General features: G+C 35.6%; 1 protein-coding gene across 2 annotated transcripts in view; it reads right to left on the reverse strand.

Moving 5' to 3' along the window:
- The window catches only part of HDAC9 (histone deacetylase 9), a 938,800-nt gene that overhangs the window by 129,623 nt on the left and 785,599 nt on the right, over positions 1-23,578 (reverse strand). For both annotated transcript variants that reach the window (XM_073238726.1, XM_073238727.1), the window contains exon 25: positions 20,810-20,928. In XM_073238726.1, the coding sequence (XP_073094827.1) occupies positions 20,810-20,928 (119 nt within the window). The remainder of the gene's footprint in view (positions 1-20,809; positions 20,929-23,578) is intronic.

Raw genomic sequence — 23,578 nt, forward strand, 5'->3', positions numbered from 1 at the left:
GTCAAACATCAGACATCTTGATCCAGCTTATTGGATTTATGGAGGATGTCCACCATACAGTGAAATTGGCAGTACTGGTCCTCTTTGTTGTACCAATCAACTAAATCAGATTTACTTCTTTTTGGCTAGGAAAAACTATTATTCCCTTTTTCTATTCAAACACTGGGAAAATGAATTCCAACATAGGTAGAATGATGAAGGATGGATGGATAAAGCAGGAGGTAGATACATATATCCACACAGACAGAGAGGCACACAGCCTTTTGTGGGGTTGTAACCTAAATAAAATAAGATGTTGCCTCACTCCATATTGCTTATTAAAACTCATTTTGTTTTGTGGTCACAGGAAACTCCCTTAGAGATAATGCATTCTCTTAATCATACTCCTTCACATACTTCAAGCACTATACACATAAGGTCACTTACTTTTTTCATGAAAATACAATGTACCCTTTAGGATTTTTTTTCCATTTATGTGAGATTTCTTGCTGTCTATACCATTTGGCCGAGTACCACTCCACATTTCATGATGCTTATGTTACCTTGTCAGCAAGGTTTTTCTTCAACCAGGTAAACTAATCTGCTTCCTCATCTTCCCATAGGTTATTTTATTTTACATCTATATTGCTATAGTTGTATACATATCTTTCTTAATAGAGCACTTATCATATTTTAAAGACTCAATAAATGCTTTTAAGTGAAACAAATGAATCAACAAATGATTCAATAATTAAGAAATAGCTGTACCAAGAAACGTCTAGAATAGTGCTTTGGAAGGACAGTACCATGTATAAGTTCATGCTCCGGAAGAGGTGATTTCTTTAAATGCATGAAATATGTTTTTTGCTAATTTTTATACATATAAAAAGGTACATGTTATAATTATCCTTTGTTTCTGAAGAGATCGATTCACAGGAGACATTTTTAGAATGACAATAAAAAGCAGCAATCTGGAAAGACCACACATGGAAATGGTCATTTAATAGCATTAGGTCCATGCCACTGTTCCCTGGTGGGGAAGACCCTTAGCTGGAGTTGGGGGGACAATATCAAAAAAACAACCAAATTTTAAAAGGATATTTGGATGAGGAAAAAGTAATGTTTGTCTTATAATCACTTCTAAAATTGAATTATATCCATCTAACATATGTTATAGACAGCAAATAAAATTTTAAAATGGAAAATCATTTAAAAATAATAGATGGAAAATTACAGCCCATCATTTATCCTTTTTTAGTTGTCAAACCAAGCAGCTTAACCAGACCTTCTCCAGTAGAACATGGTCAAATTGAATGTGACCTACAACTCTGATCATTTGATATTCTGCAGGATGAAGGTAGCAGAAGTTCCCCACATAGCATCCTTTAAACAATTTGTGGCAAATTGTAACACTGGAATTTAGCAGTCACATGATATCTATCTCCTTTACAGATATATTCTAAGAAAATAAAGGAAGAATGTGTAAAGTCCTAGAGTTTTGACAAACCACAAGTTCTCCCATCTTTGAGCATTTTTTAGGTATCAGAAATTACAACAGTCAGTGATCATTTGAGAGACCTTATTAATTTTTCCCCAAAGGACAGCCAAGTGTCAATAAGCATCTAATATACAGGAATTATAGTTTCACATTTATTTATAACCCTCTTATGAATAAGTATGTAGAAAAATTTTAAATCCATTTCTGAAGAATTTAGTAAGACCAGATTTTGTGCAGCCAGCACTTTTTCCATGATTTAAATTTTAAAATTAGGAAATGTTAGTGGAAACAAGCTTTGAGACACTCAAGGAAGTTACCAGTCATGATTTTATAATAAAAAAAATTAGCATCTGCATTTTCTGGATTCAACGAACACATGTTGCCAAATCTTTAAGAATATTGTTGAATGCAGAGGTAATTTTAAACACCTTACTTTTTCTTTTTTCATGTTTATGATCTCAGGCATTGAGAATGAAATTTCCTTATTGGACAAGTTAGAACTTAATTTAACTACCTTCATTGATTCTCAATAGATATGCTTTGTACCAAAATTTTCAATAATATAATTTGCAGTTTGAAGGTATTAGATTAGAATTGGTAACTGAAGCAATGTTCTTTCTTCTCTAACAAGTCCCAAGTCCTTAGGGGGTGAAAGACAACCAGTTTTCACCATCATTGACAAAATGACTTTTTGTACAAAAGAAAGAACTTTATACCTAAAAATAAAATCCTGTGAGACACATTGTGAAAATTATTTGGTCTGACATTGGGTTTTATTATGCTTTGTGTTATTCATGAGGAACAAAGAAGATCATGTTCAAGAATGAAAAAGAAAACACTTAAGGGGATCTGGGCAGTTTTAACAGCATGAGTGAAATACAACACCAAACAGGATGTCTCTCTTCCCTTTGAACTTGAGGCATCCCATGGACCCTAAGCTACTGAATTCTCTGGTTAGTTATGTGGTGCCAGACATTCAGTGTCACTTAATGAAGATAAGTTTCTACCTTGTACTTTTAAAGGTAATGGTAAATGACTCCTGCCTGACCAAATTGAGTGTTTTATCAAAGACTTTGTAAAGTTGGAGAAAATGTGCATATTTTTCTTAGGTCTTAAAAGCATTTATCCACTTTACTATTTTTAATTGACTGCCAATAATCACTCTTTAAATCAGTAGGCAGAAATATTACCATATATATGTTTTAAGAATCAGTGTAAATGTTTGTCATTTATTTTGGAAACATAAATAGAACTAATAGAAAATAAAATTTAAATTTGAACATCAATTGATTTTATCTCATCAGGTATTTCCTTTCATAAATAACATTTAGAATTTCCTAGATATTAGGAAAAATATCTTCTTAACTTTTCCCATTAATAAAATATGTGCCTGCTCTTTTTTGAAGTTTCCCTGATGATACAAATGGATCAATAGTTTATTGTGCAATAGTAACAGTCAAATAGTATAGAATCCACACCTAGGATACTGCCATTCCTCTATTTTAGAAATGTATTCATAAACAAAGTGTCTAAGCATAATTATATAATGTTTGTTATTAGGCTTGTATTTGAAGTCTCTATAGGGGAACTCTTGGAAATCGGGTGGAACAAGAAGTTTAAGCTTCTGATCAAATATTGCACTGTTCACCTTCGCAAGAGATTTATCTGATGCTCTCTGAAGGTAACGTGCTATCCTGTTATTTTTTATATTTGAATTTTAGCATCAACTGATTATATCTTATCAAAATTTTCTTCTTTCCTATAGAGCATAACTCTATTAATCAAAAATCAATTACACAATTCTAATTCAAAGTCTACACTGACCCAATAAAAGTTTAAAGTAACTCCCTTTGTGGACTGATTTTTGGAAGAGGATTTAATGATCACTGTTATGACCTAGTCCCTTTATCAGCAATAATTAGAACACTTCCATAATATCAATTCAAAGCATTCTCCTCTCTTACCATCCATCTGCTATTACAACTGCAATTCATAGATTCTACCAATTTTTCATTTCTCTTATACTCATTTTCTCACATCCATTCATTAATTGGTTTAAAATTCATGGTACATCAGATAATTACTTTCTTGCCTCTTTCCCTCTAATCCAGTCCTGGTTAAACTCCATTGCTCAGTGTGGCTGGTGAAAATGGCAAGTCAGGCTGAATGGTCTCACTTTGAAGTGATGTATGAAACTATGTGAGCCCCTCAAGTTGCTCCCTGCCACCTTCTCCTAGGAGATTCCCTTTTCTCCTGTCCTATCGAATTATGTCATATCTTCTCTTTGGTTCTCAAATGTCCAAAATTCCTCCCCATTCTCATTCTCTGTGATGACCTCAGTTGCTATTTCACTGAGGAAAAAGTCAATCAGAAGCACACTTCATAAATCTCCTACCACTACATTCATGCACCTGCCATTGTCTGGACCCACATGCTCTGCTTTTTCTACTATTACTATCGATTAATTGTCTATGTATCAAAGGCTAAACCTTCCATTTGTACACTTGATCACCTTATTCATAAATTCAAGGCCATTTCTCTAGAAATTAATTCTTTCCTCTGTCTATAATAGCACCAATTTTTTGCTTTGTGCTAGATAATCCCCAGCCAGCACCATACATATAAAGATACTGTTAATTTACCAATATTATTTTTTAAAATACTCATTTACTCTCCTCTCTCCACCTACTGCTCTACTTACCTGGTCCCCTTTATAGCAAAGTTCATCAAAAGATGAGCAGTCTGTAAGCGCAGGCTTCAATTCCTCTCCTCCAATTCTCTCTTCTAATCAGGCTTTTAACTAACTTATCAAAGCCTTTACTGACCAGATCAGCGGTGGCCTCTGTGTTACTGAACTAATGGCCAGTTCTTATCTTACTTGCCCCAGAAACAACATTTGATACAGATGATTAAGCTCTCCTCTTTGAACCGCTTGCTAAACTGGGCTCCAGGACACCATGTGAAATTCAGAGGCTCCTCATCCGACTCCCCCTCATTACTCTGATACCATCATGTTGGAGTGGCTCAAGACTCCTTAAGGGCTCTTCTCTACCTATACTTGCCCCCTAGATGATTTCATCTGGGCTCATGGCTTTAAGTGCCATCTACATGCTGATAACAACTAATTTATATCCTTATCTTTTTTCCTGAACTCAAAGCACATATATTCAACTGCTTTCTGGACAGCTCCACTCAGGTGACAAAGAAATATTTCAAATCTAAAATACGTAGTGCTGAATATCTGATCATAGGTTCAGTCCTGTTTTCACAATCTTCCCCATTTCAGTCACATCAAGCCTTTCCTATCTAGTGTCCAGACCTAAGACCTTGCACGTACCTTTCAGTCCCCACTCCCCACCCTTCTCTTACTCCTGATCCAGTCTGTCATAAAATCTAGTATACTTAACTTCAAAATAAATCAGAATATAACCATTTCTCACTACTTCCACTTTCTTTCTCCCTGGATCACCCCAACTCAGCCATACTTGCCTCCTTGTTCCTCGAGCACATCGAAGGACCTCTGTCTCAGGGCCTTTGCTCTGTCTGTCCTCATGCCTAGAACATCCTTCCCTACGATAGTCACCCAGTTTGCTCCTCCATCACTTTTGGGTCTTTATGCGAATGTCATTTATGAGTTAGGCTATCTCTGGTCATCTTTTTCAAAACTGCCAATCTTCTCTCGGCATAACCTGATACTTTCCCTATTTTAATTTTATTCATAGCCTATCAATTCCTAATGTACTGTATGTTTATGCATTTACTTTATTTAATATTTAATCACTAGGAAGTGCTGTCCAAAAGGACTCTGAAATGATGGAAATATTCCATATCAGTCCTGTATAATGTGGCAGCCACCAGCTTTGTGGCTAGTACTTGAGATAATATAGTTTAATTCAAATGTAAATGTAAATTACCACATGTGGCCAGTTACATGTTAGCTCCCATTCACTCAGCAGCCCTTTGAACAAAGCACAAACTGCACAGCTCTGGTCACGGTGAGTGACTTGGTTTGCAGACTGCCTACAGCCAGGTGTCTAGGGATCCATCGAAGCTTTCTCTCCCGACACCACTGTCACCATCAGTGTGAACGGAAGCGCAAAGACCCAGTGGGAGAGCCCTGCACGTGGGGGTGTTTGCCCAGCCCTGCCTACTGCTGCTGTCTGAATGACAAAGGTACTTAGGTTCAATCCCTTTGCCTACTTGAAACCTTGTGAGGCTCTCAATACCCAACTTCACAAGGCAAATATGAGAAGCATCAAGAAACAGCTTGAGAGGAAAAAAATAGATTGGACATAACCTTAAGCTCCTTAAACTCAATAGCAATTATCCTTAGAATATAAATCTCATCTCTCTACCAAGAAAGATGTTTCATCAGTATTACATGAGGGAGATTGAGATTTAATAGCATTGAATATCTGCAACAACAACAACAACAAATACTTCCCTGAGGCCCCCTGAATTTGTTTCTGTGCAATCTCTTTTCCCACTTTGTACTATCTTTTCACTTATCTTTTAATAAAGCATGATGAGAGAAGAGGTACACAGGAGCCCAGGTTTACCTTCCTGTCTTCATGGGGCAGGGCCCAAGTCCTTCGTGGTGGAGTTTTATGTTCTCAGTACACCAAATTACCTTCCAGGAGAGAAGGAGAAAGAGTGGGAGTAGCAGAGAAGGAGAGCAATACAGCTATTTCAGCCAATGGAATGGATTTGATGAACTCGGGTGTCTGTGGGGATGCGAGCCCTGAATGTGTCTTGGTCCCTGTCTCTCCTTATTTTCAAGGTCCACTTCTGATATAAACATGAGACATAAAAATACATTTTTACCAGCTCTGAAGCCAGACCACCTGTGAATTTCCAGATGTAGCTCTTTCATAAACCAGGCCACTTCTTATCTGTTTTACAATTTAGTTTCTTCATCTGTAAAAATGGGGATCATAGCAATACTGCTTATTTTACAGTGTTGTTATAAAGATTAAAAAAGCAAATGTAACGTGTTTACCATAGATTATAAGCACCTATTAAATGCTTGCTGCTCTTGCTAGTCTGTCTAGATAGAGAATTTTAAACCATTCTACTAGATGGTCCAAAAATTTCATTTCACAGATGAGGACTGGAGACATCAACTTTAAAAACAGATATTTAAGTGTCTGAATGAGGAATAGAACAGAAGTCTCCTCCTCCCCAGTCTGCATACATTCCAATCCACCACTCTAATCTCATCATGTCCCCTTATTCCTTTCCAGTCTTTCTTGATTGTTATATAATCACATCTAGGAGAATCAGAGGTGAAAACTGTGGCTTTTGCACCAAGTAAGAAGTTACTTAACATTCTGCCCTTTAAGATTTTTCTTGTCTGATGTGGGAGTCACCAAACAGATCAGATGGAAGTGTTCTCTTCCTTGCTGCTAGAATCAACAGATGCTTTCACACCTAGACCCACCAGGCTGTTATAATACCAATGCCTCTTTCTGTCTTAAGTGGAAAGTGGCTCTGGAGCTGCCCTTAGATAGATGTGTCTAGCACAGGGGTTTTCAGCTTCCAGATGACAAAATTTCTAAGCCTTTGGGAAATTTACTCTATTTGGATCAGGAGTCTACAGCAATTGACTTTTCCTCTTGCCAAATACCTGAACACCACCTCTGGAGGCAGTCATGCAATGAACTATAGCAGCATGCACAGTGGGAAGACTAAGAAGCCGGACCCCTGAACAACCTTAGGCTATTATTTTGGCCTGGCACTTAGTTATTAAGTCTGGTACTCAGTGATTTACTCTTAAAGTGCCTGCAGTGGTGTCTTTTCCTAATTGCTGATCTCATTTTGCACCCTAGTGCCAAATAGTCCCCTAGAGACTACTGAATAAAACAACAGGAAAAGTTCCAATAACCATCACAGTCCTTAATAGAACACAGCTCTTAAAGTAGACAACCTTCCTGGAACCATCCCAAATAGCCTGACACTCTTCTGTTTTCTTTGAGCAGTTCTTGTGCCTGTCAATTACTGAAATGAGCTACATTTAATAAATGATTCCCTCTGCTGGCTACTTGGGCAATAAAGTGATTTTAAGGATTCTTCTGTGTTCCTTACTTAGGTGATTACCCTAAAACAGGAAGGAAATATATATTGTGCATAAGGACAGTACTGTGGGGAGAAATCTTTAACATCTGAGAAAACTGTTTATAGTAGATCCAGAAAACTGCAAACAAATGAATAGAGCTGGCAACTGTTTTTGAATTTTAGATAAGTGATTCTAAATGAGATGACTAGATTTAAATAGTACACAAATAAGTGCTAGGAATCTCAGATCAGACAGACTTGCCAAAGGATCATACACTGTTAAGAGTTAAGTACGGGTTGGCCAAATAAATTAAATCCTGAGTACATGACATTGGCCTGTCTAACTTCTCAGTGCTTACATTTGTCTTTTCATCACTGGGTTCACCTATCATTTATCTTTCTATTTTCTGTCTTATTTATTATTGTCCAAAAATAAATATTATCTCTTAGTTTATACTATAGTAAATGTCCTTATTTTATAGTTAAAAAAATCTGTTTTGAAGTCTAAGCAATCACAATGGATGTGGTATTAAGCAACAGTAGAAATGTTCTGTCAGTTTCATTCCTTGCTTTTACCTTGAGCAATGTGAGTAACCCTTTTTTCCATATGTGAAAATATTTTAGATTTTTATGGGAATGTTCACTAAATGAACAAGTTTTCCATTTGTCCTAAATATCATTAGCTTTTGCTACCTATATGAGCTTGGCTAGCTAGACTGACTCCCTGTTATGTAGCAGTCTAGAGTTATGTAGAGCATTCATTCCAGTGACAGACTTGAGCGCCCCAAATCTATGGACTCAAGCATTTTGTTAGCAGTTGCTTATTTTACATTTTTCAACTGTAAATTAGTCTGAAGCACTTAAAAGCCAGATAGTTATATGTTATTATCAAGACCTAGATCTAAAGCTGTTCAACTCTAATTAAGAGTAATATGCTATGCACACATTAAATTTGTTATAATCCAGAGCACACCCAAGGTGTGTGGAAGTTTTAAGACTAATATTTGCTAATATTTATTGAGTGCTTACTACAAATTTCACTTTTTAGGTTGAAAAGTGGACTGTCTTATTTAATTTTCACAAATCTATAGTAACATTTGCAATTGAGGAAACTGAGTCCTACTAAGGTAAAGGAAGTTGTCCAAGGTCGTACACATCCAAAAAGTGGCAGAGCAAGTGCTGGTTCTAGAAAGTTCCACTCCAGAGCTGCTCTTTTGAACCGACTACCTAATATTGCCTGGTAGGCTGGATATGGTCTGCCTCTCATTTTTTCAGAGCAACATAGTACAACATGGACACTCATGAAAACATCTTGAATGCACACAAATACACCAAACTTTTCAAATCAAAGAAAAAAAACCGATGGACTTTATATATAACTCAAATAAATTTCAAATTAGATCATTTGATTTTTTTTAAAGACAATAATCATTCCATAAAGGAAAGTCGATAAATGATCTTGGACAATGAATAAGGCAATGTTTTAGCCCCTGGGGATATAATTGTAGTTAACACCCAGTAGCCTCAAATACCAGAGTTTTAGCAAATAGCAATTAGGGAAAGTGATGGAGGATGTTTAGGGGGTGGGCACAGTGGTCAGGCAAGATCTCCCTGAGAAAGTGGTATATCTTCTCAGCTGGCTATCTTCTAAGCCAGGGAACACGGAAGTAGAGTGGGCTCCAGATAGAAGGAACATCCTTTGCAAAACCCCTGTGGCATCTGGCCTGTTTGAAACTTGGAAAGTTGTGCAAGGCTGGAGCACATGGAATACAGGGGAGGTCCAAGGAGGATGGGAGTGAGGTGGAGAGTGGAGAGAGGTCATGTGTAATAAGAAGTGCAAAAAGTATTGTAATTGCAGAAAGAGAATATTAAGCATAGGGATAATTTGCCATAGATGGTAGATTATTTTGTAAGGTAACTTCTGAAACAGGTAGTTTCTCTAATTTACAGACAATTTCTACCAAGTCAGAGAAAAGAGGAAAACAGGAAATAAAGACCTTTCCTATGGACTGTATTGCTATTATGACTACACGTAAGTGATTCTGGAAAAAAGGTTGAGCATTAAAAAAATTAAATAAAATTAAAGGAGACATTTACAAATTAATTTGAATAACCCTAGGCATTTCTCTTTCACTTCCATCTTTAAAATAAATACTCTTTTGTATAAGTGACTCATTTAGAGTGAAAAATTCCCCAACATTAAAAATCTGAAGAAGTGACAGGAAAAGATAAAGAAGAGCTTACACTCTGTTTAGATCCATCCAATTTCTCATGGAACAAGCTAGTACTGAGATTTGGTGATAGGAAAGGTGAGAGCTGGGATAAGCATATTTATTTAAAGGAAGTACGGAGTTTTAAAAACAACTTGGAAGACTACATCTCTCTTATTACTTTTCATATTGTTTGACTGAAAATGCATCACAATCTGAGATCAATGAGAAATGAAAACTCATTTCAACAGAGTTCTTTCTACTAAAGGGTCTGGTAGCTGTGAGTAACTATTAGATCACTTGGGTGAAGAGGTAAGGGGAAATCCTTGGAAGTGACTCTTGGACTAAAGCTACCTGAGGGAAATACTGGGCAGAGGTAGCTAGTAATCTGTAATTCTGGAATTATAAGACTTGGTGGTAAGACAATCGCTGTCATTCTGGGTGACTTATCTGTGGCCATGAGCCCCAGTGGCACAGGGGACGAGCCTGGAGGTTCTGTGGGAAAGTATTCAGGGAGAGGGAGAGATATGTTTGATTCCAGCAATCTCCCTATAAAACAACAAAAAATGAACTCATAGGTATAGAGAACAGATTAGTGGTTGCCAGAGGTGGGGGTTGGGGAGTGGGCAAAATGGGTAGAGGTGGTCAAAAAGTTTATAAACTTCCAGTTATAGAATAAATACACCCTGGGGATGTAATGTACAGCCTGGTGACTATAGTTAACAATAACTGTACTATATATTTGAAAGTTGCTAAGACATCTTAAAGTCCGTATCACAAGAAAAAAGTCTGCAGCTATGTGTGGTGATGCATGTTAACTACATTTATTGTAGTGATAATTTCACAATATATACAAATATTGAATCATTGTTGTATACCTGATATAACTAATATATGTCAATTATCAGTAAAATTCTTTCAGATGGTCTAAAATATCTTTAAATATTTAAATGTTAAACATGTCAAAAAACCTAAATATTTCAGTATTTATTTTCATATAAGATTACAAAAGTATTTTGACATGAATTCTGAACCAAGCTTATATGTATGAAAACAATAGTGTCCCCTAACTTAACGGGTGCAATGTCATTCATATCTTGTGGTACCTAGAGTGTCACATATTGACAAGTATTTTTCAAGTCCACTACCTCATTTGATTCTCATAATAGCCCTTTGTTTAGCCGAATCAGACATAATTTGTGTATTTCTGTTTGAGGGGCAAAAACATTAAAACACAGGAAAATGAGCTGATAGCCAATTAGACCCAAACTGCAGACTAACTAACTCCAAGTGAACCCTAGACATTTAAAAGTTCTCAAAGTTTGGTTCCTCCATCAGGAGTATCAGCATCATCTGAGAATTTGTAAATGCAAACTGCAGGCACCACTCTAGAAATTCTGGAATGGGGCCTAGTAAGCCTAAGCAGGCCACCAGGTGATGCCAATGCCTGCTAGTTTGGAAACTCGTACTAGCCTATTTATGACTCTCCAGCCCATGAGAGTAATGTGAGGATAACTGTCCAGGGATGGAAAGTACGCTTTCATTCCCCATAATTTCCTTGATAACTTTCTCAGCCACACACATGCTAATAGATGATTCTTAGTTACATAGATGTGGCCCACATGCTTACACTACTGGCACTACTTAACAAATTGTATGACTAACTGATTCTTCTTTGTATTGATTGTTTTGTTAAATGAATTGGAAATGAATTACTTTAGCTTGAATGATCATCCCAATAAATCACAAAGCCTAGGAGATTTTAGGGCATGAAAGGAACATTTTTGTCTGAGTTAAAAGCAAACTTTCATTAAAGAATCCACTATTTAAAATTTCTTCCTCGTAATTTTTTGTTTGTTTCTTTTGTATTACTTAAAATTTTACTTTCTCAGGATTCTCTTCAATCATCGGAAACCTAGGAAATACAACATGGAAACCTAAGCTATCATGTTAGTATGACCTTTGGAATTTTTAAAACATCTCAAAAAGCAAAATACAATACACTTCATTGAATTTAAGATGTCACCAATTATGCACAAAATTATTGTAGTCATTTTTTATACCACTATGAAAGTTTTTCAAAAATTCACCTAACAATGAAATGCCATCAAATTTAAGAGGCATCCCAATTCAAACATGTTCAAATATGAAAAACTGCATCTCAATATCAATGAAATACAGTACACATTTTACTATATAGTGGTAGCTGGCATCCTCCTTCAGGGCAAACTCTACTTATGCATATTCTTTTCAAAAGCAAGGTTGATCTCTCAGTTACATTACAGTTATAGTTCTTGCCCTTCAAAATGTAGTAGTCATTCTAACCTAAGGGTTATTTCATGACATCAACAACTAAGCATTGCAGATGGAATATATTCTTCTACAATTTGGTATCAGAGTTGTCATGTGGTGTAAGGAAACAGGCAATTGAGAGAGAAGATAAAGAGAGGGAAATAGCAAAACATGGAGCACTCACTGAATAAATCTTTTGACAGTCATTTCAAAATAAAATCATTCCCAAATCTAAGATGTTACTTTTTATAAGCTAACATTTTTCCTTCTTAATTAGCTATGCTGCTTGCTTATGTTTATATATATATATATACACACACATATATATATATGTGTGTATATATATATATGTATGTATATATAGTATCTATGCTGGATTTATGAATATATTTATGAATATAAATGTCCTGCAAATCCACTTCTCCCTGTCTTTAGAAGGGGCCATGTACTTGCTCATGAGTAAAACAAAGAGACATACTGGCATGTGGCAATTTTGAGGTGAAGGCTAAGTCCTTGACTGATTCATATGCAGAACACACCACAAAAAAAAGCAAATGGGGTCTGCAAAGTAGTAACTCCCATATATTTGTAAAGCTTTGCTTACATTTCTTGTCTTGGAGAATTTTACTTAAGTAAGAAGCTCATTTATGGTAAAATTTCCTTTTAGTTTCTGTATTTTCAAAATTGAGAATAAGCTTCTATAGTTAAAACTCCTCATTTATTTGGGATTTTAAAATAACCTATTAAGTCAAGTAGAAAGTATGTTAAGGTGGAAGTTAAAAGACATGAGATCAACTTGTGTTCTTCAAAATTCTTCAGCTCTCTGAACCTTGAGCAAGTCACTTAATTTTTCTGTCAACATTTTTTTTTCAATTTGGAAATGTAAATGACTGCAAAATCCTCTGTGATTTCAGGAATATAGTAATACAAAAATACAAAAAAGGCATTTTGCATATATTACCTCATTTAATCATAAAAATGCAATAACACAGAGAAGTACGGAGTATGGTGCCTAGCACAGAGTAAACACTCAGCAATTGCCAGCAGGTATTATTTTTCTATCATCAGTAACAACAACAGGGCCAGGACAAATTTTCCCTTTCCAGTCAAGAGAACAATCTTCAGGAGATTGAGTGACATTCACATGGTCATTCTAGGAGCCTAGGCCAGAATCTGACTTGCCCCTGGAAGACTAAACCGAGTTTTTAACCTCAAGGCCACAGTGCTCTTTACAGTCACTGATAGCATAGCCATCAGACTGGCTTTGAATAGAAAAGCATCTTTTCAATGGACACTGAATTCCCAAAATACTACTTAGAAACACCTTAGGGCAATATTTTATCAAATATATGATGTCTAGCTCATTTTTCCCTTAACTTTTACATAAGACTTGAAGAATACAGTGCCCAACATCCACTCTGCCAATGTTATCTGGAAAAGGAGTGTGATCTATGGTACATAGAAAGGTAAAGAGAAGAGGAAAGGTTAATTGCACAGGTGTATGGGTTTATTAGATAAACAGGATGTTGACTGTGGTTTAAGGAATAGTTGAGGAATATAGAAAGCATTTATTCTTTCTTAAGCTGCCTCCCTCCATTTTTTTAAGTGCTACACACTGAAAAAGAAACAGAACCTGACTAAAAAAGTCAGTGTAACACCCATGCAGAAGGAGACTCAGAAGGATGTGGAAGGATATACACTTCAACATTATTTTTAATAATGAAAACTTGGAAACAACTTAAAGGTCCATTAATAGGAGGATAGATTAGATGAACTATTATGTATGTCCATAATGGTCTAATATATAGAAATTAAAAGGACATATAAATGTTCATGAGTATTATGTCAAAACAAAGACATGAAAAGCAAAAAAGCAAGTTTCATAAGCTATGTGAACACAACAATAGTTTAATACTTACCTTTTGCTATTTATGGTACATTAAAACCACACTCACTAAAATAATATGGTACAGTATAAAGTGTGTGTGGTGTGTGTTATTAGAAAGTACAGAAATTATGACAGAGGTTAAGAGGGGAGGGCAATAGGGTTTAGGGGCAGTGATTAAAGAGGAGTCCACATTCATCTGCAGTTTTTATTTATTTTATAAACAAAAGACCTGGAACAAATGCAATAAAAATATTTAGCTGTTATGCCAATTCTAAGTGGTAGAAATAATAAAGTTGATATATAATTCTTTGTATTATTCTTCCTATTTTAAATCATCCAAAATTAAAAACTTTTAAGATGGGTGCATGATTTTAAAAAAAATTATTGAATTGCCCATTTACATCAGTTTATTCTCCCTAAAATGATGACATATCAATGTATAAATGCTTGATGGGAAGTTTAGTTATTGTTTACAATGTCTGTGTGACTTCCGGCTACAAAGCATGGGGATCAGATTGTATCATGAGACGTATCTGAAACTTGTTTTCCAGATAAGAAACCTTTTGGAAAACTGAAAACTTGATTTTCTGTTGTTCTTAGTGTTTGCTTCAGAGATGAACAATATGTAACAGAATAACTATGCCAAGCCATAGGAAAACTATGAGAAGCCAATTAGTAAATAGAAGCAGACAAACTACACTCTGTCTCAAAGTAAATATTGCATGTGGGTGTGTATTTGAAGTACAGCCTATGGACTCCTTTCTCAGAATGTTTAAAGTGCATAAAATATTGTCACAAAGGAGACTACTATATTGCAAAAAGCTACCAAAATATGGAGGAAAGTCATGGTAAAATACATGTAATGTGTCAACTACCTAACTGAGCAGCAGGTCTGATATGTACCATTACTTCAAAGTAAGGATGACAGTAATTGGCCATTGGAAACAGCTATACAATAGGAAAGTGATCTGAGAAGAGCTATCATTTCTTTTGGTGCAAAAATCACCTGTTTTAATCACAGTGCTATGAATTGTTGTCTGTACTTATAATGGGAGGAAATACATTGCTAAATTCATACAGCTAATAAGGGGCATGACTGGTAAAAATAATGTATTTTTTTTCCATTCAAGTTCATGAGCTCAGTGAATTCTATGTATAGACTTAAGGGAGATCTATGGAGCCAAATTTAAGGACTTCTGAGGTAGAAATGTGCTCCACCAACCATTCATCTGCCTCCACTTTCAAGCTACTGCTTAAATCTGCTGCTGGTTGGAAAATTAGCTACATAATCAAATACACTACTTATATATGTAAACAATTAGGCACAATCTCAGTAAAAGCAAGAGGGTGGGTCTATATGTTTTTAAATGGTTTTTCTGCATCTAGTTTTGCATTTTAGAAGTACTATTTATTTTCTGATTGTTAACTGTGTTTCAGATAGTTCCATTGCTAAAAAAGCATCACTGGATAATTTATTCTGCATCAGTATATTAAAAATGTCAAATCCAACCACATCTCAATATATGCAAACAGAGTACTCAGCTTTTAGGCAGGCAGAGCCTGGGGTAACCTCTTCACAAAATAATAAGGCTTTATTTTCTTTTAAAAGCATTGTCACTTATTCCAGTTGCCTCCAGACTTATTACAATATAGGGATGCATATGGATAGAAATGTGACATATAGGTATTTCTGTGACTAAACTGACTTTAATAGAATGGCCGTACACTTGCTATATGTTAACCTCGAATAGCTTCCTAGGACTTCTGGTCATCCTCCTTCCATTTCGTCCAAATAAGGGTTTAAAATGTCTTCCAAGGAATTACAACATTTGTGCTGTATATTTTGTGTTCAGATATGCCATCTAAATGTCCAGTCTTTTACTGTTCACAATTGTTGAAATGACATCAACAATAAAATTCAAAACTATTAAATCGTAATGCTTAATCATTATTCCTTACGCTGTAGGTGTAATTATTATCTTCCTACTCTCCCACTATTTTCTTTTTTTTTTTTTTTTTTGCTGTTTAAGAAAGTGCATTGATTATAAAATTAGTGAGGGACAAAGTTGAGATTTGAACATAGATTTTCTGACACCAAAATGAGCTCTTCAGCAATCTCTAATTTTTCATGTTTATTTCAGCTTTATTATTTAAAGTATTGACTCTCCCACTGCCCTGCTCTTTTGATGTCTTATCACCCCATCTAGATTCTAGTAGGTGTTAACAGCTGGGACTCAGTACTTTTGTCCAAAGCTCACTCTTACATGGAGTTCAAGACTTCCCCATTTAATACTTATTTTCTTTTCAGTCCTATTTCTATTAAAGAGAAACACTGAATAAGTGACCATTTGTCAGAAACACGGGGTTTTGCTAATTAAAATATTATAGGAGATATGAATATATAGTGTAAGACCTGGAAAGAAGTGGCAGTGATGGGGGGATAGAAACTACAAAAAAAAAATCACAAAATCTTAATTAAAATAACATCAAATATACTGGAAGAAAGCATCTGACTTATTTAAAAAACCATTTTAAGATGATTTTAGTATTATTCATTTTTTAAAAGAAGTTGGTTAGACTATGTGCCATGCCTGTGGCCCAGTCCTGAGGACACAGTACAGAAGCATGTAAGAGAGGTTAATCTGATGGCAGCTGGATGGGAAGATACTTTGGATAGTCAATCCTGCATGATATTCTCCCAGTTTCCACCCTAATATAAAAGAACTATAGCAATTCAAGTTTAAGGTTGATCCTTCATGAGGCAACATTTGGTAGGTGTCTTCCTGACACTGCTTTTTCCATGTCTGTTTGCTATAGCCTGCAAGTCTTTTATGAAAAGACAAAGTATCGATTCCACGATCACCAATAAATAATAAAAGACGGAACTGCCAAACAGAACTGTGACAGTAGCTGAACAACACTCATTAAAAAAAAAAAGTATAATCAGGTAATATATAAAACACACGATTGAATGTGTTCAAGTTTAATGTCAAGAAAATTGGATACAGGACATATGTGGACATATTAAAGTAGGTGTAGAATCATCAGTAAGAGAGAAAAAAGAAAGAAACAAGTTAACTTCACTAAACTGTACTTAGTTTTCACTCAGCGTGCCTTCAACTCTGTGGACAAGGAAAATGTGTAAGCAGAGGACATTCTGAGCTGCACACCCCTGTATATGCAGAGGAGGAAGCACATCCATCCATCATTAGCAGATAGTGTAGACCAACATAGGCTTATACATTTAACAAAGTTTATTTCTTGGTACTTATTTGTTCATTGGTTTAGCACTCAACTTCTTAGACACTTTTTAGAGGATTAACTAATCAAGTTTTCTACCTCCCCAGAAAAAACTCACAGCTATATACGAATTCATTAATACAGATATCTGCCCTACAATGGAGCTGTCTCTCTGTCAGACATTCACAGGTGAGTACAAGGAATGAAAGGATCCCTAAAAAGGATAAAACACTCTATCAAGAAGACTGGTAATTCAAGACTCTAAGATATAGTCCCCCAACTATTACCTATATTTTACTTTTCAAAATAAATCATATTTGCTGAGGGAAATGGTTACTATCTCAAGGACTATAAAACACTATGCCTCTAAAAGGAACATATTTTTTAATTTGACATCACTATCATCTCACAATGACATTTGCATTATTCCAAAGGAAGGAAGATTCTTATTCACATTAGAAAAGCAATTTGCACATATGAGCTCACTACCTGAAGCCAATGGAAGTACTGAAAAGGAATAAAAATATTTTTTTCTGTAAAAATAATTTGAACTAAATAACTTTTACTTCTTTTTATGTTGAGAACACTGTAAAGCCAAGGAGTGCTGCAATATGATGAATCAATTTTACTGTTTGAACATGGCACTTGCCAACCTTCTTTTTTTTATTTTGATATCATTAATATACACTTACATGAGCAACACTGTGGTTACTAGATTCCCCCCATTATTAAGTCCCCACCACATACCCCATTATAGTCACTGTCCATCAGCATAGTAAGATGTTATAGAATCACTACTTGTCTTCTCTGAGCTATACTGCCTTCCCCATGCCCCCCACCTACATTATGTGTGCTAATCATAATGACCCTTTTCCCCTTATCCCTCCCTTCCTACACATCCTCCCCAGTCCCTTTCCCTTTGGTAACTGTTAGTCCCTTCTTGGGTTCTGTGAATCTGCTGCTGTTTTGTTCCTTCAGTTTTTCTTTGTTCTTATACTCCACAGATGAGTGAAATCATTTGATACTTGTCTTTCTCTGCCTGGCTTATTTCACTGAGCATAATACCTTCTAGCTCCATCCATGTTGTTGCAAATGGTAGGATTTGTTTCTTCTTATGGCTGAATAATATTCCATTGTGTATATGTACCACATCTTAAACTGTAATCTGAAGACAACGAGCTTGAGAGTATTAAGATTAACTGATAACTTCAGTGTAAAATTTGGTGTAGGGTTTGTCCAGGACACAAAGACACCTGTCCCTTTCAGTGTGGGCCTTAATCCTGGTGGTTAATCGAAAGAGTAACATAGATTTAAAATAACTAAATCAGGTAATTTAATGAAAACTTCAACACAAACAAATCTGAACATTTTTGCTGTGGTCTCATGGCAGAGAACACTCTAAGTCTCCTCTATATTTGGGCTGAGACTTTTGTCATAGTATTGACCAATTCTTTAAAAAATATCAGGAGCTATATGGATATTTAAAAAAAATGAAAACATTTGTTATTTTGACTAAATTTTTCTTTTCCGTTCAGAGATATTAAGCAAAATTATTTTAAAAGATTTATTCATTGTTTAAGACAGTACAATTTTAGCATATCTGATATGATAGTATCTTAAAAACCAGTCTCTAAATCCTCAAATATTCTACTTGGGGGTGGGCAGGGATGACTTTGCCAGAACATTGGGAGAGGAATCTGTATCTGTAATTTCTACCTACTTTTTACTTTAGCTTTTAGTCCATTTCTAGTTCCATTCTGGGACTCCCTCCAAAGGAGGATGACTTCTATGGGACAGTGAAAGCCCAATATTAATTACCTGTCCGGCATTTTCAGACCAAGATAATAAATATGCATCTGCCAAGCAAAAAAAAAAACCCCGAGGTGAGCCATTTAGGGAGTAACTATACAGGTTTTGGGATATCCTAACCTCTACCCTCAGTGTGGCAGCATCTCTAAAAACTGTAGTTGGCAAACTCAGGCCTGCATGATATAATATACACACATGAATAAAGAAATACAACGTAACATAATGAAGGTCTTGGTGCACTATACTGAAGCTAACAGAAGGTAGAAACCATGTTTCTTACATCTATGATGAAAAATCAAAAGAAACCAGGCTACGATTACTTTCTATTCGGCCTTCCAACATTTAATATTTGAACTTGACTTGGCAGAAAATGAACAAACAAGCAAACAAAAAGATTAGTTCCTTCCAAGCAGTTCTGAGAAATGGACTTGTTACCACTTGGCCTCTTGACAGGGAAAAAGACCTGAATACAGACATTCCTCCTCCTCCCTGAGGGAGATTCTTGGATTTAATGGCAAGGAACACCTTTACCAGATTTCTAACTGTGCTCCATATGTTTTCTATTGTTTGGATTTATCTCAATTTGGGGTACTCGTTTTCTTTTCTTTATTTAGACTAAACTATTCCTAGTCTTCACTCAAATGAAGTTTATCTGCAGTAGAAAGACTGATTTCCCTTTGAGTGGAGTTTCATGAAGAAAGAATTGTAAGACATTAGATATGACCAAACACCTCTCTATTTCAATTTATCAAAATTGTGAACTATTATGCTTTGTTTGTGTTTGTGGAGTTGCCTCTTTTAATATGTTTTCAATAGACAACAAGGCACCAAGATTGCTGGGTAAATAATAGATGTTAAAAATAGCTCCTACCTAACAATGTTACTGGAACAATAAGAGTGCAGAAAACTTTCTCACATGAGAAGCCAACTAAAAACAAAGGTTGGCATGAGGCTAGTTCTTCAGTTCTTTTCAAATTAATAAAACACACTTGCTTCAAACTTGTCTCTCCCACTTAAAACTCTTTGGATTCTTTTGATTAGTTTGTTTTCAAGCCCCCCCCCCCCCCACTCCAAATATACAATAGTGGGGTCTGTTCTTTATGTACTTTGACTTGTTTCCTTTTCTTTAAAATAGATATCCTGAGTACCAGCATGCATGTGTATATACATGGACCATACATATGTATTGTTTTCACACTCCGCATAGAAATTATTTTTAAAGAAAGACTCTTTCTAGTCGGATTCCATTAGGTCACATTACTCAGATGAAGTATAACACAAAATTCACTTGTTCATTAGGGAACAAAGCCCAAAAGTTGAATCTCTGTAACACAGCACAAGACCAGTAGAGACCCTGAGTGCTGCCCATGGGCCTGCACAGTGCCGCTGAGCCCCTGAAACCACACTTTTGTATTCAAACCTAGTAGAGCATAGTGTGCTAGGGAGAGAGCTGTTTCAACCCATGCTTAATGGATTAAAAACAGTGACTTCCATTCTCCTTGCAAAAAAACCCAGTAGCTTTTCTCGACTCCTAACCTCCCAAATCATTTAACATATTTTGAACAGAAGCCCTATCACTTCTGGCTTTAAATAGCAAAATGGGACTTCTGAAAAATATAACATTATTGAAATGTCCCATGAAGTCTAGCAAAGGAAACAATTTGACTTTGTTTTTCTTCAAGGCCAATTTCTACAGAGAGATGAATCTGACAGAGCAGTAAACACCATCTGACTCATTTTCAAAAGTACGTAATTTGACCACACATATGTAAAAGGTACTGTTTTAAAGAACTAAAAGATGTTATTATGTCATAGCATTTCATACAGTCCTATACTTACATTTTGCTGTCACTTTGTAACCCCCCAGAGGTGGGGCATGGCCTTCTAATGCATCAAATCCAGCGGAAACTAGGACCACGTCTGGATCAAACTCTTTGGCCACAGGCGTCACCACAGTCCTGCACAGTCAAAAGGCAACTGATTACACACGGGAATAGTGAATGCCTTTAAAAATTGTGCAGTGAAAATGACTTGGCACAACCTCAACAACTTCCCAAGAATAAAGGAAAGGGAAAAGAAAATACTATTTAAATGGATCAAAACTTATCATTTCCTTAATACTGAATCACTGTTATTTTAGCATCCCAATTCAGTCTTTTTCTTTCTTTATTTCTCCAAATTAAAATAAAAATGCTTTGCAGGTACATTCTAAAGCCCATCATATTACATGCACATCTGTGCCTGTTTTATCCCACTGCCTATAAAAAACTGCTTCTTCCAAGGGAGTGACTAATGTTTTACAGAGGAAAGTCGAAGCCTTAGTGAAAACCCGGCCTGCTCCAGTTAGTGAGAACTTGGTGTAAATTTGAACTATAAATTTCTTTTGGGAAAAAGTCGCTTTTCCAACTTTTTTAAAAAAACGTTTAAAAATATTTGTCATGGTAGGGGGTGACTCTTGCAAAAGAAAAACACGAAATTCCTTTAATAGAATCCAGACTATAATTTTGAGTGAATTCAAGGTCAGAAACACCAGGAATGTGGCAGCCTCATCCAGGACAGCAACCCCTGCTGGCCCCACTCAGACACTTCAGTGTTCACCTCTTCAATCTTAGGCCTCCTCAACCCCTTACTCCTAAGTGGTGGATTTTAGAGGGAATGACCAATGGAGATACTGGGCTTAATAAAATCAAATGTTTTTTAATGTAGGACTCAAGACAAGTGTGCTATCATTCAAATTAAAATTTTCAAAGACTATTTAATGAAGTGGGGAAACTGCACACTACAGTGAATTTAAAAAGTACTAAGGTCTCCATTGTATGTTTGGGAGAAATAACTAAACCAAATTATAATAGTTATCCTTGAGCAGTGGCATAATTGAGTTCTTATAATTTTTTTATGTTTGCATTTTTCCCAGATTTTCTAAAATGACCACATACTAGTTTTATACTGACAATTTTTTTGCATGTAAAGAAGTTGAAGTTGTAAAACAAACAAAAAAAATATTCATTTGAAACTTACTTAGAGACATAAATAAATGAAATGTTTTTCATAACTCCACTATGGTCATAAAAGTATAAAAATTCAATCTTTCAAACTCCGAAATGTACATATAAGTGTACATTCCCATGGTAGTCCTGCCAACAACTGGAAAGTCACTTACATTTGAATTAGTCTACCAGTGAAACTAAGTGAAAACCTGATTTTTGTTTATTATGTACAATTTCATTACTTCATTCTTCAATAAAATTAAGAATCTCTAATACAACTTACATTATGAAGAAAGGTATCTTCAATTCTTGTCCTTCCTAATAATACCAACTCTTACATTATACTTTTCATCAAAGTGTCACATATTATCAATTCACTGGTTTCATATAAGTAGCCATGTGATATGAGTAGTTGGGATATCAGATATTAGAATAAGTTGACTCAAAGAGCCAAGAGTGTTTTATCAAGGTACTCCATCTATTTAGTTTAATTAGTCCTTTACACTCCCTTAAAGAACAAACAATATTCTTAGGAAAATGTGTAGACAGATGACTAAACAAGATTGTCCCTGCACTCATATGCATCATAGTAGCCAATTTTCCCTCTCCTTTCCCTTTCTTTAGAAGGTTTCTCTCCCTCCTTTTCTCCCCTATCAATCTACACTCAGAAGATGAATTGAAGGGTAGACATCCCTCACGGTACAGCTTGTTACTTTATTTTCCATAAAGGCTACTCTCTAAATATGACAATAAATATATATGTATTTATTTTTGAAGGACATGAAACAATAGGAGATGATTGCCAACATACTTTTAGAATATTGAAAACACAGAGACCATCCACAGAGGAGAAAGCTAAACCATAAGTCTAAGTGTCTACACAGAGGAAGCCACAAAAAGCAAGCTGACTTTTCTCCATTCTCATGGAGAAACACACTAACCAAAGATAAAATATCTAGAGACTGACAACTGTGAGTCACTCAGACCAACAGTCTGGTTTTTGCCCTCAGTCTTCCTCCAGTGAATTCACTAGTCAAACAGCATCACTCAGATGGACAGAGCTCCCACTTCTCCTTTCAGTGCCTCTTTCCAAAATATGATGGACTCTTTGAAGAAAGCTTCTATCATGAAAGACAACAAAACTAACATGCGAGCAAATAATTAAAAGAAACTCAGAAACCCAGATAAAATTCAGAGAAGAGACTATAACTACAAAAAGTAGGATTATCTTGAAGACAATAAAATAGTATATCTAGGAAATGAAAAGTGAGGCTATTAAAAAAAATAACAGCAAGCAAAACACAGACTGTTTAGAAGATAAAGTTGACAAGTTCTCACAGAAAGTACAACACAAAGCAGAAACATGGAAAACAGGCAAGAATGGATCAGAAATGTAACGTGCCCATTTAGGAAATCAACATATGAAGGAAAGCCTAAGGGAATATTTTTTCTTTTTTTCCTGTTTTATTGAGAAATAATAGACATGCATACTTTTATCAAATAAAGGTTAATGGCAAGACAGTTTACTATGAAATGATTACCATAATAGGGTCCCCTCACATCCATTTCTATAGAGACAACAAAAAGAAAAGGAAAAAAAGGAAAAAAAATTCTCCTTGTG

This window comes from Manis javanica, chromosome 6 (genome assembly GCF_040802235.1).
Source record: "Manis javanica isolate MJ-LG chromosome 6, MJ_LKY, whole genome shotgun sequence".
NCBI lineage: Eukaryota > Metazoa > Chordata > Mammalia > Pholidota > Manidae > Manis > Manis javanica.